The sequence below is a fragment of the Pinus tabuliformis genome, chromosome 7 (genome assembly GCF_031772625.1).
Source record: "Pinus tabuliformis cultivar Carrire ecotype Pingquan chromosome 7, CPIR1, whole genome shotgun sequence".
In the NCBI taxonomy this organism is placed as follows: domain Eukaryota; kingdom Viridiplantae; phylum Streptophyta; class Pinopsida; order Pinales; family Pinaceae; genus Pinus; species Pinus tabuliformis.
The window spans coordinates 444669544-444684513 of NC_142293.1; the positions used below are offsets into that span (position 1 = coordinate 444669544).

The following is a 14970-nucleotide window of genomic DNA, read 5'->3' on the forward strand; positions in this document are numbered from 1 at the left end:
GGAGGCTTTATATCAACAGGTAGGTTATTATATTTCTTATTGAAGCTTTTTATGATTTCTGAAATTTCCTCTTCTCGCTTCTTCCTTCTAGCATTGAAATTTGTGAAGACATACTCATGATCTCTCTGTTCAACCCACTTTTGTGTGAAAGGGTTTTTGAGTTATTCCCAGGTGGTGATGGATGCATTGGGTAGGGATTTAAGCCACTTTTTGGCTTCTCCATCAAGGGATTGCACAAAGAGTCTCAAGACCACATCGAGTTTCAACATTTAGATTCTCAACAAAAGTATAGAAGGTTTCAATGTGTCTCTATGCAATGTTTTCATCTTCCCCATTGAACCTATGAAAAATCTTTAGGTAGTCCTGAGGCATAACACTTAGGGGTTGAGGTAAATCAAGAGGGGAATATTTATCTAGTAAGAAGCCCAAAACATCCATCTGGATTAATGGGAAAGGATTAAGATTTACAGGAGGAACTTGGGCCAAAACCACAATGGTTGGAGTAACTAGGTTGAGAGTAGTGTGACTAAGTGTCTAGTGGATATTGCTATGTCTATGGAGTGTCTTCCACAGGTTATGTAAGGACCTTAGGAATAAAATATGAGCAATGGATGGTAGCGCGTTGTGAGCTTGAGGAGGAAACTTCAATGAATGATAAGACAATAGCACAAGTAATAGGAGTTTTCTCCTTCCAGACTCTCCTGAAAATTAATTTCTCTCTGACAGATACAGAAGGGGTTTTCTACTGAGAGGTATATGAGCGGGTGTGGGGCTTTCTAAAAGTGAGGATGATAAATGAAAATTATATTTGTGGAGTCGCCAAGGTGATGAGGATACAATTAGAACGTCTTGGCTCACCTACACAAAGAGTGATTAACTTGTTATATCACATAGGAAAAATCCTTCAATACATTCCCTCGCAACGATGCCAAAAGATGTTGTCGCTTCCAAAGACAACCTAGGATTGCTTACAAGACCAGTGCCTGGTAACATCTATATTTGTGTGTCTCATATGATCTTCAAGAAACCAAAGGCATCATATACCTATTATACACATATGTAAATACATACAATAAACAACCTGGGTTGGTTCCTTCATCCAAGGACATAAGCCATGTATTTCTAGTGCTCTTTCACATATACAAGTGACAGGAATATATGTGTGAACTAGTGGAGGCCGAGTAGTTAGAGGACCTACAAATTAATCAACTTTAGCAGAGAAGTGGGAGAAGAAAGGGAGATAGCATAACTCATCATATACATCTTGAAACCTTGAGAATTCTATATTTATCACATAGAGCTTGGTGCTTCAAGAGTTCTACACTTGTCTAAATTACAAGTAGACATAATGAATAAAGGAGAAATGGATGTTATGATTCATGGAGCACAATTTAAAGATATAGTCTCAAAGCCACATATAAGCACACACATTAACAAGTCAACAAAAATGAAATTGTAAACACATATGAAACATTTCTCGTACCTACAATTACATGAAATCAGAGAGGAAACATAAACATAATGGAATTTAATAGAGGGAAAACATATTGTAGTACCTAAATGTAGGAATCACGACCATTTCATTAATATTCTGGAAGATGCAAATATTGAAGTAATACAGTCACAGAAATAACATGTGTTTTTTTCTTCGCAATTCAGAACCTTTGTTAAGTGTTTGTTCTTCCCTTTTTTAAGTAGAGGGAGAAATAGAGAATTACAAAATATCTCAGGAGAACCTCCAACTACCAACATGGCTAGCTCTCTCGGCGTGCTCACTCTATCGCCTCCCATTATTGCAACATAAACATGCCTTTCTTGGAACTAAAACAACATAATGAAATCAATCAAAAACTGAAAAACAAAATTTAGAAATGAACTGAAATGATGGTCTCGTGAATATATCCACAAAACTCCTCTTTGTTGGCCTCTGGTTGCAACTGTGTCTATGCTAAATTACACCTTATTCTCTCGGTGGGTTCCCTATCACTTTCTGCGTGAACCTCTTTAATTCTTCTTTTGCAAGAACCGAGTGACATGTGTAATGGCCATAATAGTCTTGGATGAGAGCTGCCGACTCATCCGCCCTTCCAGACTCCCTATAAAACATTATCAGAGCCCTAAGATGCCCTGTAATAATTTTTTATTACTGAATCAGTGGTTTTTTCCATCACCCTCTTACACTAAAAAAAATCATAAAATAGGCAAGTTCTGATCCCCTTTAGGCCCTGTATGGTTTAGCCACTATTTGCATTCCTTCTCATATGACCGGGGGCAATGACCTCATGCTTAACTGAATATCGAAGATCGATGATCACAACTTTCCTATACCATGTCTCTCGTTGCACTTCCTCTCCTTTGCGATTGTGATGAGCAGGGACCAACGATCAATGATTTGCGAGATGACGTCATATCTTTCCACTTGTCACATTGTGAGTGGTGACACATGTCATCGTGTTTTGACCCCATTTGACCCCTTAAAATGTCAAATCCACATGCCACGTGTCCTCTGGACCACCACGTCACACTGACGTCAACTGCCATGTGTCTTTCTAAGGACCAATATTGTGCTGCGATGTGGCCCTACTAGAGGAGAGAGGAATAGCCTGCGTGCCCTTGGTTTTTCACAGCAATCCTTAAATATTTTTTGGTCCTCTCGGCGCTTTCCACTATCATATTGCAACATAGCAATATCACAATTTTTTGGAGTTTTAACCCTATCGTCATGTCGATCACTGATTTTGGATGCCCTAGATCGACCGATAGTTGATATGCCTAGATCGCACGAACTCCGTTTGCAATATAAACAAGACCTCTGCAATGTGCAATCGCTAAAATGCAAGATCACAAGAACCTCCGACTGTGATGTGTGATTTCCGTGATCGCTTATCGCTGATCTTGCTGCTCTTCCATGTTGCTACTAGAGCAAAAATGTCGATTTGTGATTTTGATGAGCTCTGTCAACTCCAATATGCTTTTCTCCTTCACTTTAAAGGCAACAGAACCCATGAAGTTTAACAGGTCATATATTTTGATCTAGAAGTCCATTTTCACACTTCCATATACCGTTGGAAAGCTCGTTCTCAACACTATGCAACGGAGAGGGTCAGATTTAGCTTTGAGAGATTTTGAGGTTTGAAAAATGGCTTTAAAATTCATTTTTATTTGGCACTTGGGACAACTCAAAACTCATAATGCAATGAGTGACAATACTTATGAAAAAACTAATAGACTACAACTCGGTGGCTAGGGTTCCACTACTTACTTTTAACCCACTTTATGGATCCTACAATTTTCCACAAATGAAGTAATATAAATTGCTCTAATTAACAACATGATATGTAATCTATTGTTGATATTCTACTAGAACATGTTGTGAAAAACAAATCTTATAATGTTCCAAAATAATATATTTTGAAATTTATTTTTTTAAATCTCATATTAGTTATCACTAGCTTATTGCTTGAATTTAGGAAAGAGGAAAATTGATCATTATTTATACAAATGAACTAAAGATGTGTCACAAGAAACCTAATGTGGGAGAAAACCTATGTAGAATGTGAGGCCTATACTTTGCCACTTTTCCTTTAGTTATGTGAATGTAAATACAAAGAAAGAGACCCGCACCATGGAGTTTTCTTTGGCACCATGGTGTGAATAACAACTAAAGATTATTTTCCTCCTTTTCTATGCTCTCAAATACCATTTCTAGATGTTCTCGTCAACTATGGAAGGCTTAAAATGCTAAATAATGGAATCCCTTTCTTCCTATTGGCCCTATATTTAACATAGCTTAATAATATATTAAAATTAGGTTTTTCTGCATGCTTCACCCTCAACTTTGAAGTCCACACATGGCTAGCCATAAATGTGTGGCTAATGAGGCATAACACACCACCTAGTTACGTCATGGTTGTCAAAATGCTGGTGCTTTTTACATGGTTGGAAATGCCTTTATTTTCATAATAATGTTTAGGAGTTGTGAGCTATAATAAAAAAATATTAACCCAAAAAAGTGTTTGTTGATTGAAATGTCTAAATAACTCTATAAAGTTCTAAACCCCAAATCTCACCAAAATTTATAAATATAAATAAAAAAATATATAATAATTACTCCATTCCAAACCATACCATATACATATACAAAATAGTTAATTTCATTAAAGGAAGCTTTTTCATGGCTGGACATCCAATACAACTCATTTATAAACTTACCTCATGGTTTGGCTCCCTATTCTGCTTCGATTTTTGTATATACTCTCATTGGACAGATAATTAATATTAGTTTGCTCACATACACCAGTGACATTTATTATTATTTATTTATCTTCAATAACTTTAATGATTAAGGCCTTTAAAGGAGGAGAAACACTTTACCGGATATTTTTGAGATTATATATTCTGTAATAAAGCATCCAATGAGAGGAAGAGAAGCATATAATAGCGCATAGGAGAAAAGCACCATAATATCATAGTTTTGCAATAAGCTTTAAGGATTTAGATTTAACAGTCCACCATTATTTTATCAAGAAAAAGGGCATGACACTGCATAAACTTACTTTATTTCCAACCAGGTGTTCTCCTTTGTCAATATCGTGTTTGCTTTTGACCTTATTGATGCATTTCCAATCTTATATCATAGTAGCAGAACAATCTGTATCTTATATCATAGTAGCAGAACAATCTGTGGTGCGTGCTGCTGCTTTTAAAAAAATCTAAAAACAGAAATTTCGCAATCAAGCATAACCTGAATATCTAGAAGTAGTAGATCAAGATTGTGCAGTTATATATCTAGGTTTATGACTAAGTATCATGACCTCGTCGAAGCTCATATCAAGATCAACATATGATCGAATAGACAGGCTGAGAAGTTGTCAGATTTCACAGTTAGTCCTTCGAGTTTTGATAGTTTGCTATGAAGGATTTGGGTGCCTCATTGAGAGATTGAATCACGGTGTGTATCATCCCATGTTTTATCAACGTTATGCTTCGGAGGTCTGATTAAAGCCAATACACAATCAAGTTAGAATTTTCGAATCGAGATTTCTCTAACTAGTGAGTGAGTGATATGCCAAAATGTTACAATAATCTCAAAATGGAAAAGAAAAACGAGCGTCAATATGGTTAATAACCTAGTATTTTTATGAATGTCAAGAAATTATTCAGAACAATTTCCATATATTTCTACGGAGTGAGCCATATGCCAAGATGTTACAATAATCTCAGAATCTAAAAGAAAAAAAAAACGTCATTAGGGATAAAAACCTAATATTTATTTGGAAAAGAAAAAAAAAAACGTCATTAGGGCTATAAACCTAATATTTATTTATTCATATATGAAATTTGAATGCGGAAAAAAATATTCAGAACAACTTCAACATACAACATACATTTATATAAGGCGAACTTCAACTTCATGAATTCAATACTACTGAAGAATTAGCAAATATAGATTTGGTGCGGATCAGAAGCACAAGTATTGATATTGCACATATCGTCTTGCGCCGAAACTGGAACTTGTCCGGCTCCACCCTCATAGTACTCATCAATTTCCGACGCTCCACTTTCTCCTCCAAATATTTGAAGAATTGGCTTTGTATTAGGTTTTTCATTAGGAAATCTTGAGCAATTCTGTTGATCACCAATCCCTCCTCCCTCGATCTTATAGCTGTTCTGCCAGCTGCTACTCATACCAGCATACGTAGGGACATCATAGCTCAAATTTGGACGATCCATCAGTTCATTCTCAGCATAGAGATTACTGGTCCCTCTAATTAATGGCGCACAAACCTGGGCCACCAAATTCGGTGGCTGCCATGATTGACTGGCAGTCTTCTCATGATGCGCAGTAACAACATCCTCAAGTACTCCAGTTCCCAACAATTCATTGGTATAATAAGAAACTCCTGAATAGACCTCTGTAATATCACCACCAATATTTGAATTGGAGTAAGCAGCGTTCCATGCACTTATTCTTCTAGATTCTGTGAGCGATGAATAGTCGACCATGGTGTCCTTTTCAATTATCTGCCCATCGTTTTCAATATTTTCTTTGGATGAGTGTATTTCAGATAGAGCAGGGATGCTGAATCCGGCTGAGTCCAGAAGGTACTTAATGGCAGAGCTAGGCACCTCATGAGGTGGTATTATAGTCCTGCGTGAATTTAATATTATTTCATCGCATGTCGATTGCCTTGCAGCCTTATAATCATGCGGGTTTTCTGCTTGCAGATACCGAGATATAAAAGCTGTATGAATGGAGTCTGGATTAATTAAAAACTCATCATTGGTATCCTCTGCTTTTTGTTTTAATTCCAATACATCCCGAGCACACCCCTGATTTTCTCCTGTACTGAACAGAATATTGAAAGTGCTGTTATTTCGCTGGTATCCTTCTACTGGCATGACCTCCAAGTCTGGCAGGGCAGAGTGAGACAACGTAACAACTTCAGGAACATGAGCAGACACTGAATCTTCATCTCTAATACGATCGGACTGAAAAACGAAATTAGGTTTCCTCTTGCCCTTCTCGATGGCGACGGTACTGGAGGACGGGCGATGGTGTTTCAACATGAGCTTTTTCTTGATGGCTGAGTTCCAGTAATTCTTGACCTCATTGTCTGTGCGTCCAGGTAAATGTGCCGCGATTTGAGACCACCTTGTCATCATTGTCGTGTACACATAATCAAGAGAGCGACTAGGAAATGAAATATGATGTGCACTACGAAATAAAATAGGTTGGACATCAAAAAATGGAAAAATTAGGGTTGAGAGAATGGACAAAAGTGGAAACCTGTTACCGAGACTGGATTGTAACTGTATTATCAGTCGCTCTTCTTGGGGTGAAATTGCACAACGTTTAAGACCAGGTCGCAAGTAGTTAATCCATCTCAGCCTGCAACTCTTTCCACATCTCTGCAGACCTGTATAATGCATGGTATAAACAACATTATTCTTGCATAATTGGAATTTATATTGTAGGCTGCCCACAGTATTAAATTGAATTGAGTCGAAGATCAAGAAAATGAAATTACAAATTAGAATAGTATTGGGCGCTTACCAGCCTGCTCGGCGATATAGTTCCAGCAGCCCATGAGGCCCTTTCTCATGATATAGGTGGTAAGTTTTATATCTTCATCCGGTGACCAGAGACCTTTTCTTAGACTTCGCCTTGAGGAATTCGAGGGGACGCCTTTCCCTTCCCATTCCCCTTGTCGTTGCCGTTGTGTGCAACCCATTCCCCCCGGCGAATTGTTCTGCTCTTCCTTCTTTCTGAGTAATTTTGCTCACTCAGTTTATCAAGTTGCAAACGCAAACACTAACACAAAGGAGAGAATTCGTTTCATCCTGCCTCATTCTCCGATGTCCAATTATTAGCAGTGGTAGGTTACCAACAGTGTTCTCCCTTTGACTGTGAATCAATGATTGAGTCTGTCATTGCCGTCGCGTACTTTTCATCTGATCCTATTTAACCTATTCACTGAATTGTCATTGCCACTTATTCACGATCAAATTTGTCAGTCACTTATTCACGATCAAGATAATGACTGTTTTTCGCCGGTTTAATTACAGATTCTGACATGATTTTGAAATATGATAAACAAAAGTAAATTGAAATAATTATCTTTTTCTCGTCAAAATCCCTAATATTTTCAAAATCTACTATCAAAATAAGTTTAACATTGTTAATATTGTTGAAATTTGACATTTTTTTCTTTCTTTTTAAACATATTTGGAAGAAAATTTTGAAATATCAAAAATGATTGTCCACACCATTTTGAAACAGCCAGTCACCTGACAGGGGGATTTCAGATGCGGTGTGAGATATCTACACTTCACTTCGGGAACACGACAAGTTGCAATAAGTTATCTCTATATATATTAAAAATTAGATATTTCTTCTACAAATTTTTATTCAGGATACAAATTCATTGTTTCAAGTATAGATCTTCATATAGATGTAACTTATACAAAGTAACATTATGCATACAAAATTACAAATACAATTGTGAAATGAATGATAAATGATAAATTATAAATTTATAATACATATTCAATTCATCAATGATCCAATAGGAGAAAGACTAGATGGTAAGATAAAGATATTGTAGTTTTCTCATTAATTCATAAAAATCAAAATGTGTTAGTGTTTACATAGGTAGTGCAATGCCAATGGCAAAAAGAAATAGCAAATACAAAACAATTACAACTACAAGTTTACAAGAATACACTCCCCCATCACTATGGAGCTCATGACTCATGCTTCATCAATCATCATAGTCATCATCAAAACCCCCATCAATGTGGTCATCATCATGGTCACCAGTGTGCTACATCCTCCTCTTTATCCAAAGTCATCTATGCTTCTAGTGGTGTAGAGTATGACCCCTCTATGGTATCACCATCATCAAATATAACAAGTTCTAGCACTTACCTATAGCTTGAATCTCCTTGAAAATGCTCCCACACCTTTTGCTCCTTCTCCCAAACACCCACGGCAAACCCAAAACAAACTAAACAAGAAAATGTGCAAATAGAATGGGGAAATATGTCATTATAACAGGGTGCACTATTATTGATTTGGGGATTCAAAGTGTCCTCATCACTGCAAGTTCCCAATTCGAAGTATCCTCATCACTACAAATTCTAGATTCGAAGTGCCCTAATCAAGACAAGTTCACTGTTAGAAGTGTCCCAATGAGACATGACATGTCCTACCTAAATCATATCTGATTCACAAAATTAGGGAGAGGCAATGCATGGGGACGAATCAGGTTTCATAGTGAAACAATTCTAAGTTTAAGTTGTTTGTCATAAATTTTAATGAGTAGTTTAAATAGAAGTGAAGCTCAAGTTAAACAATGTGCTTAGGTGATGTTCCTATTTCTTGGGCCATTCCTTGATTCATGAGTTGTTTGGAGATGAGATTGTTATAAAACAAAAAAAAAAGATGATATTTAGAAAGATTGAAGTAGTGGCATTTTTTATTTAAATAAAATTAGTATATATTTTATAAATAATTTTATGAAATACATCTTATAAAAAAAATAAATTAGTATTATAAAATTAGAATAATAAATTTTGGTACTTTTCTAAAAAGAACCGCCTTAATACGTACCTCTCCATTGTTATTGAAAATCTACCTATAATAATACCATATAATAACACCAAAAAACAATTTGACTCTCACAAATTTACAAATTCATAAAATGTATAGTAATAGTCATGAAAGACAAATGACCATCTAAATTAAATAAAATATAGTTTTAATTCGTTAGTTCTGGCTAATGGGAATGTTATATGGTTTTCCAAGATTTTGAATCTAAATAAATATTAAAAATACACTTTAAATGCAAGATCTCGCAAAGATCTTATCACCAACTTCAGCATTCACGTGGAAAAATTGACAGTCAGACGACACGAACTGACGACACCTGGAGAAAGCGATAAGCGAGAGATACAACAACTGTGCGAGCTGGTAAGCATCCTGGCCACGAAAATCTAACATGTGTTTCTAATTTACCTTGTTTTGTCTATTTCATTTCTCCAAGGGTACCAACAGCTACGTAATCTACCGCTAGGAATACAGCATCATGCATAAATGCAAGCACATGGCTCTCTCCACACTGGATAGGACATTGACAAACATACATAACCTCACTTTATTACCGGTCGCATTCTAAAGTACATAAAAAGCGTGAACCTAAAGGGTTTGATAATTTGTGAACCTAAAGGGTTTGATAATTTTGGACTTTCTTTATAATTGTATGACATCATAAAAGAATAATTATGACTGTAATTTTCCTTATAAGGTACAACAGTAGAAATATACAAAGGGTGAACATAAAGGGTTTGATAATTTTGCACATAAAAGAATAATTATGATTGAAATTTTCCTTTATTTGGTTTATATTTTTTTATTGTAAAATTAATTTTACCATTATTGAAATTAAATAATTTTAATTAATTTTAATAAAAATGATGAGTATAAGTTGATGTTAATATAGATTTATTAAATGTATACCAGAATTAAATCTTTTAGAATAAAGTATTTTTTTAGAAATTTGATTTTCCTTATAATGAGGAATTAACATAAATCTATTGTGATTATATATATAATTAATCATTATATATTTATGTTAATCTGAAATCTATTGAGATGAATCAATTTTTTTAAAGTACTAAAAAAATCTTATATTCCAAATAACTTAATTTTCAAACTAGTAGTGAGGACAACTTTCACTAGCTATTATTGAGAATACAAGATGACTCATTATTACTATTGAATGAAAACCAATCCACATGGAATTAACCACTAGTAGTCTATATAGGGTCAATATTTCACTCCTACCACATGCCTCTAAATCTTGGGCCATTTATCTCTTTCCTTATGTCTAAAGAATATGAGTTTTTATCCAAGCATAAGTAGTTTTAGGACATCTTCTAGGTCCATATGTGTGTGTTTGTATGTGTGAATTACATGCTAAGCATGAAATAAGTTACACATCTACTATCTCAATTTTGAGCAACACATTAATAAAATGTCTTAATTATATTTTTTTCTTATTTACTTTATGATCATGATGATGATGCTCATTATTAATGTCAAGTTCATTAAGACCTATAAGGTCTATCCGAGCTTAAGCAGGTAAGAGATTAATTACAATTCTTTAACACTTTATTTCTATGCTAAAAAAGAAGTGAGAGAAGTCTTCCGAAATCACCATAGTTTTGTTGAATTAAAAATTCAAGAAGATTGGTAGTATGACAAATATTTCGAAAAAAGATTGAATGTAAGTATAAGATGTGTAGTTTAAGAGAAAGTTATTTTCATTTTCAACCCTATTAGGGTGGCAAAGCTAACAAAATATTTCACCACATGGAATTATGGGAACTCACCAATGTCCATTTTCATTATGAAGCTCATGAAAATTAGTTCTAATCTTGGCTATGCATATATTTTTCTTAACATTATTCAAGACGAAATGATAACTTTGGTTTGGTTTTCAAGATTGGGATTGATCACCTCCTTATAATATTGAAGTTTTTCTTTCGCTATAATATTTGTTTCCCTATAATTTCTCCTTAACTTTAAAAGTAATAATATTTTCCGTATTATCTTGATTCTAGAAGATTATATTCTCCCTTATTCCCCAATCGTCCAACGAATACTAGGCATCATTATGCCAGCATTTATTGAGCCAAAGGTGTGGGTTTTAGCTAGAGTTAGAAGTAGTTTTAGGAAATCATTGGCATCTCTATTGTATAACTTCTTCTTATACATAAAAACTTCTTCTTATACTTAAGATACCTATTTATATCTAGGCTTTCAGTTGGGTTAACACTTGGTTCAATAAAAAAGATTAGCTAGGGAATAATTCCATTCATGTTAAGATTTTAGGTTATAAACTAATTTTTAATATGTTTATCTTTCTGAATGACACTCTAGATATACTGCAACAACAAACCTCACATGCATCTAGAATAAAAAGAGTGATGTGCCTCAAAAAGGAGCTTCTTCTTTAATCCCAAATCCAACGATCTATAGACTTAAAATTGTTTTCATGGCCATAGTAATTTTTTCAACCTTCATTTATATATTTTCTCAATTGTTTAATTCTAATTGAGCTTATGATGGATGCTAATTCTCAAAATTGGTATGGAGGAACTTCCTCAATGAAGTTGTCATAAATGGAAGCATCACAGGTCATATTTTTGGGTTTAACTATTATGAATTTAGTTATGTCTGCATTAATACTCATATCCATATTAGAGTAGAAATATTGGATAACTCTGAGTTACTTGCCAAGATCTCTATAAAAAGTAGATACATAATTGAGATTGAAATATTTTCCTCAACATGTCCATTGAAATATTTTATTATAACCCACATTTTCTACCTTAAAATGTATTTGTATTATTTGTATATTTTTAAATATATTACCCCTCATAACTAGGACAACACATATATGTGGGAAATGACCTCCCTCTTCCTTTTTATATACACATCGAATTATTTATATTATTAATATTTCATAAAATATTGCATGAAAAATATGAATCTCATTCATTTCTTAAATTTTATATATATATATATATATATATATATATATATATATATATATATATATATATATATATATATATACTTAATATTTTCTTTTAAATCAATATCAATTTTCTTTTTTATTTTTATTATTAATATTTTTTAAATGTAACATAGAATTAAATGAGTTATACATTTCTCTTATTAAAGGTGAAAATATCTATTTTTATAATTTCAATTATTTATCTCTCTATTTAAAGTTGATGTTAAAGTAATATTTAACAACAACAACAACAACAACAACAATATTCCTTAGATTATATTACTAAAAAAAATTTAGAGGCCATATGTAAACCTCCATTTAATGTTGAAGGAATTACACATCTCCCTCAAACTAAAATGTAAAAAATAGTTATCAACTAAATTAGTAATGTTTTAACTTTCAATCACCTTTTTTTCCTTTGGTAAATTTTGACACTTTCAATACTTCAATAGAAATTTACATAAAGAAAATTGACGTCTATTGATTTGTCCGAAGAGATGTTAGAGTGGTAGCACAAGTTCAACATTTTACAGTTGTATAGACCTCTCTAAAATGGTATATTTGATAGACACAGAGAGATAGACTTAGGAACAACAAGCCCAGTTACATATTGATTATAACTTAAATTGATATAAGAATATACAATACTCCCAAATGACTTGTAGATATTTCATTTACATTTTGTAAATCTACTTTTATGGATTATGGGTCCATGCTGAGGGCAAGGTTTGAATGTGTGATGTAAATATATGTTTCTTCTAATCTTATATTAAGAAAATGTTGCATTTGTAAAACTATGTAAATAATGGTGGGGGCAAGATGCTAGAGAAGATTTCACACTTAGATAGTTACGAAGAGAGTTAGGGAGAGCTCAACAAGGGAAAAACGGCAAAGGCAGTTGCCTTCCCAGATTCTTCTCACCGAGAGATATATTATCCCAGTTTTCAGAAAAGGTTGGACAAGATGGTGAGAGGGGAAAACCTTAAGGTAACCTTGTGAACTTGAAGCTTCGCAGGAGGAGGTCCATGTAGGTTGAGGATTTTTTATGCTACATTCCTTAAGGATAGGACACTCTCTTGAGGAAAGTACAATTCTACGAGGAGGAATCATATGTGGACCTCGAAAGGTCACTATTATGAAAAGGATATTATGGATGTCATAAGAGAAATTTCGATGTCTAAAATGGGCCTACTAAGGAATATTATAAAATAATAGTGGAAATAATACAATAATATTATATTACATCATCAAATTGTAGAGGGAAAAGAAAGAAACTACATTTTGAACTCATATTTTCAACTTATCTCCCTATGGTTTTATTGAAATTTTGAGTGGAGGCACTCCCTGAATGTGGAATATAATTACTCATCCAAGTAGTACCCATGTTGCATAATTTCGATGGTCCGTGCTACACAAAAAATGAGAAATACATGAAAATTGCGAACAACAAAATTAGTAAAATTTAAATAAAATTGAGTACATGCAATCGACGAAGGAGACCATAGTTCTCTAGACAATGAACCTAGATGACATTTATAAAAACCTTGTATAGTAAACATTGTTTGTATAAAACAAATAGAAAATAAAATATATATACATCAAAATCTTCATAGGCAACCTCGAAGGGCACAGTTAAGTAAAGTAAAGCCAAGGTCATGAGAGATCATAGATATAATATGAAGGAAGCAACTATATCTAAAATATACAGTCTCAAGTGAGGGTTTTAAGCCAAAGGCTTTATGATCCCTACACCTATGTAAGGCTCTTGGTCAGAACCTTAAATGATATGCACAAGGAAGCGAAATAAATCATCACAACATTGTTTTTAAGCTCTTAACCTTCATTACTACTAGGGAATAAAACTTGTACCTATGGAAGGACACCTGCCCACCCCCAAGGGTGCTTATTTAGTCTCAATCCATCAAGTAAAAGAAAGTAATATAGGAATTAAACATAATTACTAGGGTCTTACCTGAAGGGAAGGGTTCAAACTTCTCTCATGGCTCTCACACTTAGCACATAGTCACGAATTTAGTTACTACAAGGAATTTGGAAAAGAACAAAAAAGAGATATTAACCATGTTATTATAACCCCCTATAACAGCAAGAAATTTTTCTGTGAATAAACATTCTTCAATAGATCCGGTATTTGTGGTTTCAATTAGGACAAAACCAATGAGAAACCTTGAGATTGAAAAACGAAAACTCGAAGAGAATTATTGACAATTAACTATACAGATACTTTACGAGAGAAATTTTTTCACAGTTAAGGAGGAAAGCCTTATAGGAAAACCAATATTACCTATTGCAAAGGGTTTTAGAGCCGTAGATTTTGTGAAATGGTGAGAAATTTTGACAAAGCATGAGATAAGGGCTGGAAAGCTTGCCAGAGGGTGAGAGGGTGCAATTGAGTTTCGAGAGCATGGTTGGGGTGTGGTAGTTTCCATAACTGACAAATTTCCATTAGCACCATTGATCTTAAAACCCTAAAAATCAACAACTTGGATCACTCACATCTCATCTACCCAATCTTTGACATGGCATCTCTTGCAGAAAAATAAAGTATGCTAGCTAGACACTTTTGTAGGTTCAATGAACCTGATGGTAAAAAAAATTGTATTGTGTTGAATGATCCTTCAAGTTTTCCATAGTCCTCATGTTAATAATATTTTAATGCACTAGAACATAACATAAACATTAAAATTATTAACTTGGGTTTCGCATTGACATCATACAAAGACTCAACTTTATAATAAATTCAAAACCCTATGTCAAGGATACACTATAGTCATGTAGATATAACCTTATCAATGGATGCATAGAATCTATAGGGTTACATAGGTCACCAATAATTCATGTGGTGATATAGAAAACTACAATTCAC

The 14970-nt window shown here is 33.9% G+C and overlaps 1 protein-coding gene across 1 annotated transcript; it reads right to left on the reverse strand.

Moving 5' to 3' along the window:
• Window positions 1-5298: 5298 nt before the first annotated feature.
• Window positions 5299-7379, reverse strand: LOC149247891 (uncharacterized). Its single transcript, XM_089455961.1, has 3 exons — window positions 7058-7379; window positions 6791-6920; window positions 5299-6655 (listed from the first exon to the last, which is right to left on the reverse strand). Exons 1-3 carry the CDS (start codon window positions 7233-7235, stop codon window positions 5437-5439), a joined length of 1527 nt encoding a protein of 508 aa, XP_089312087.1. The 5' UTR covers window positions 7236-7379; the 3' UTR covers window positions 5299-5436.
• Between the last annotated feature and the right edge of the window lie 7591 nt (window positions 7380-14970).

Excerpts from the sequence above, each read along its gene's own strand:
- LOC149247891 (XM_089455961.1), bottom strand. The coding sequence starts at position 7,235 with ATGGGTTGCACACAACGGCAACGACAAGGGGAATGGGAAGGGAAAGGC. Across the intron at positions 6,921-7,057 it reads CTATATCGCCGAGCAGGCTG|GTCTGCAGAGATGTGGAAAG; the intron begins GTAAGCGCCCAA and ends TGCATTATACAG. Across the intron at positions 6,656-6,790 it reads CAATCCAGTCTCGGTAACAG|GTGGTCTCAAATCGCGGCAC; the intron begins GTTTCCACTTTT and ends AATGATGACAAG.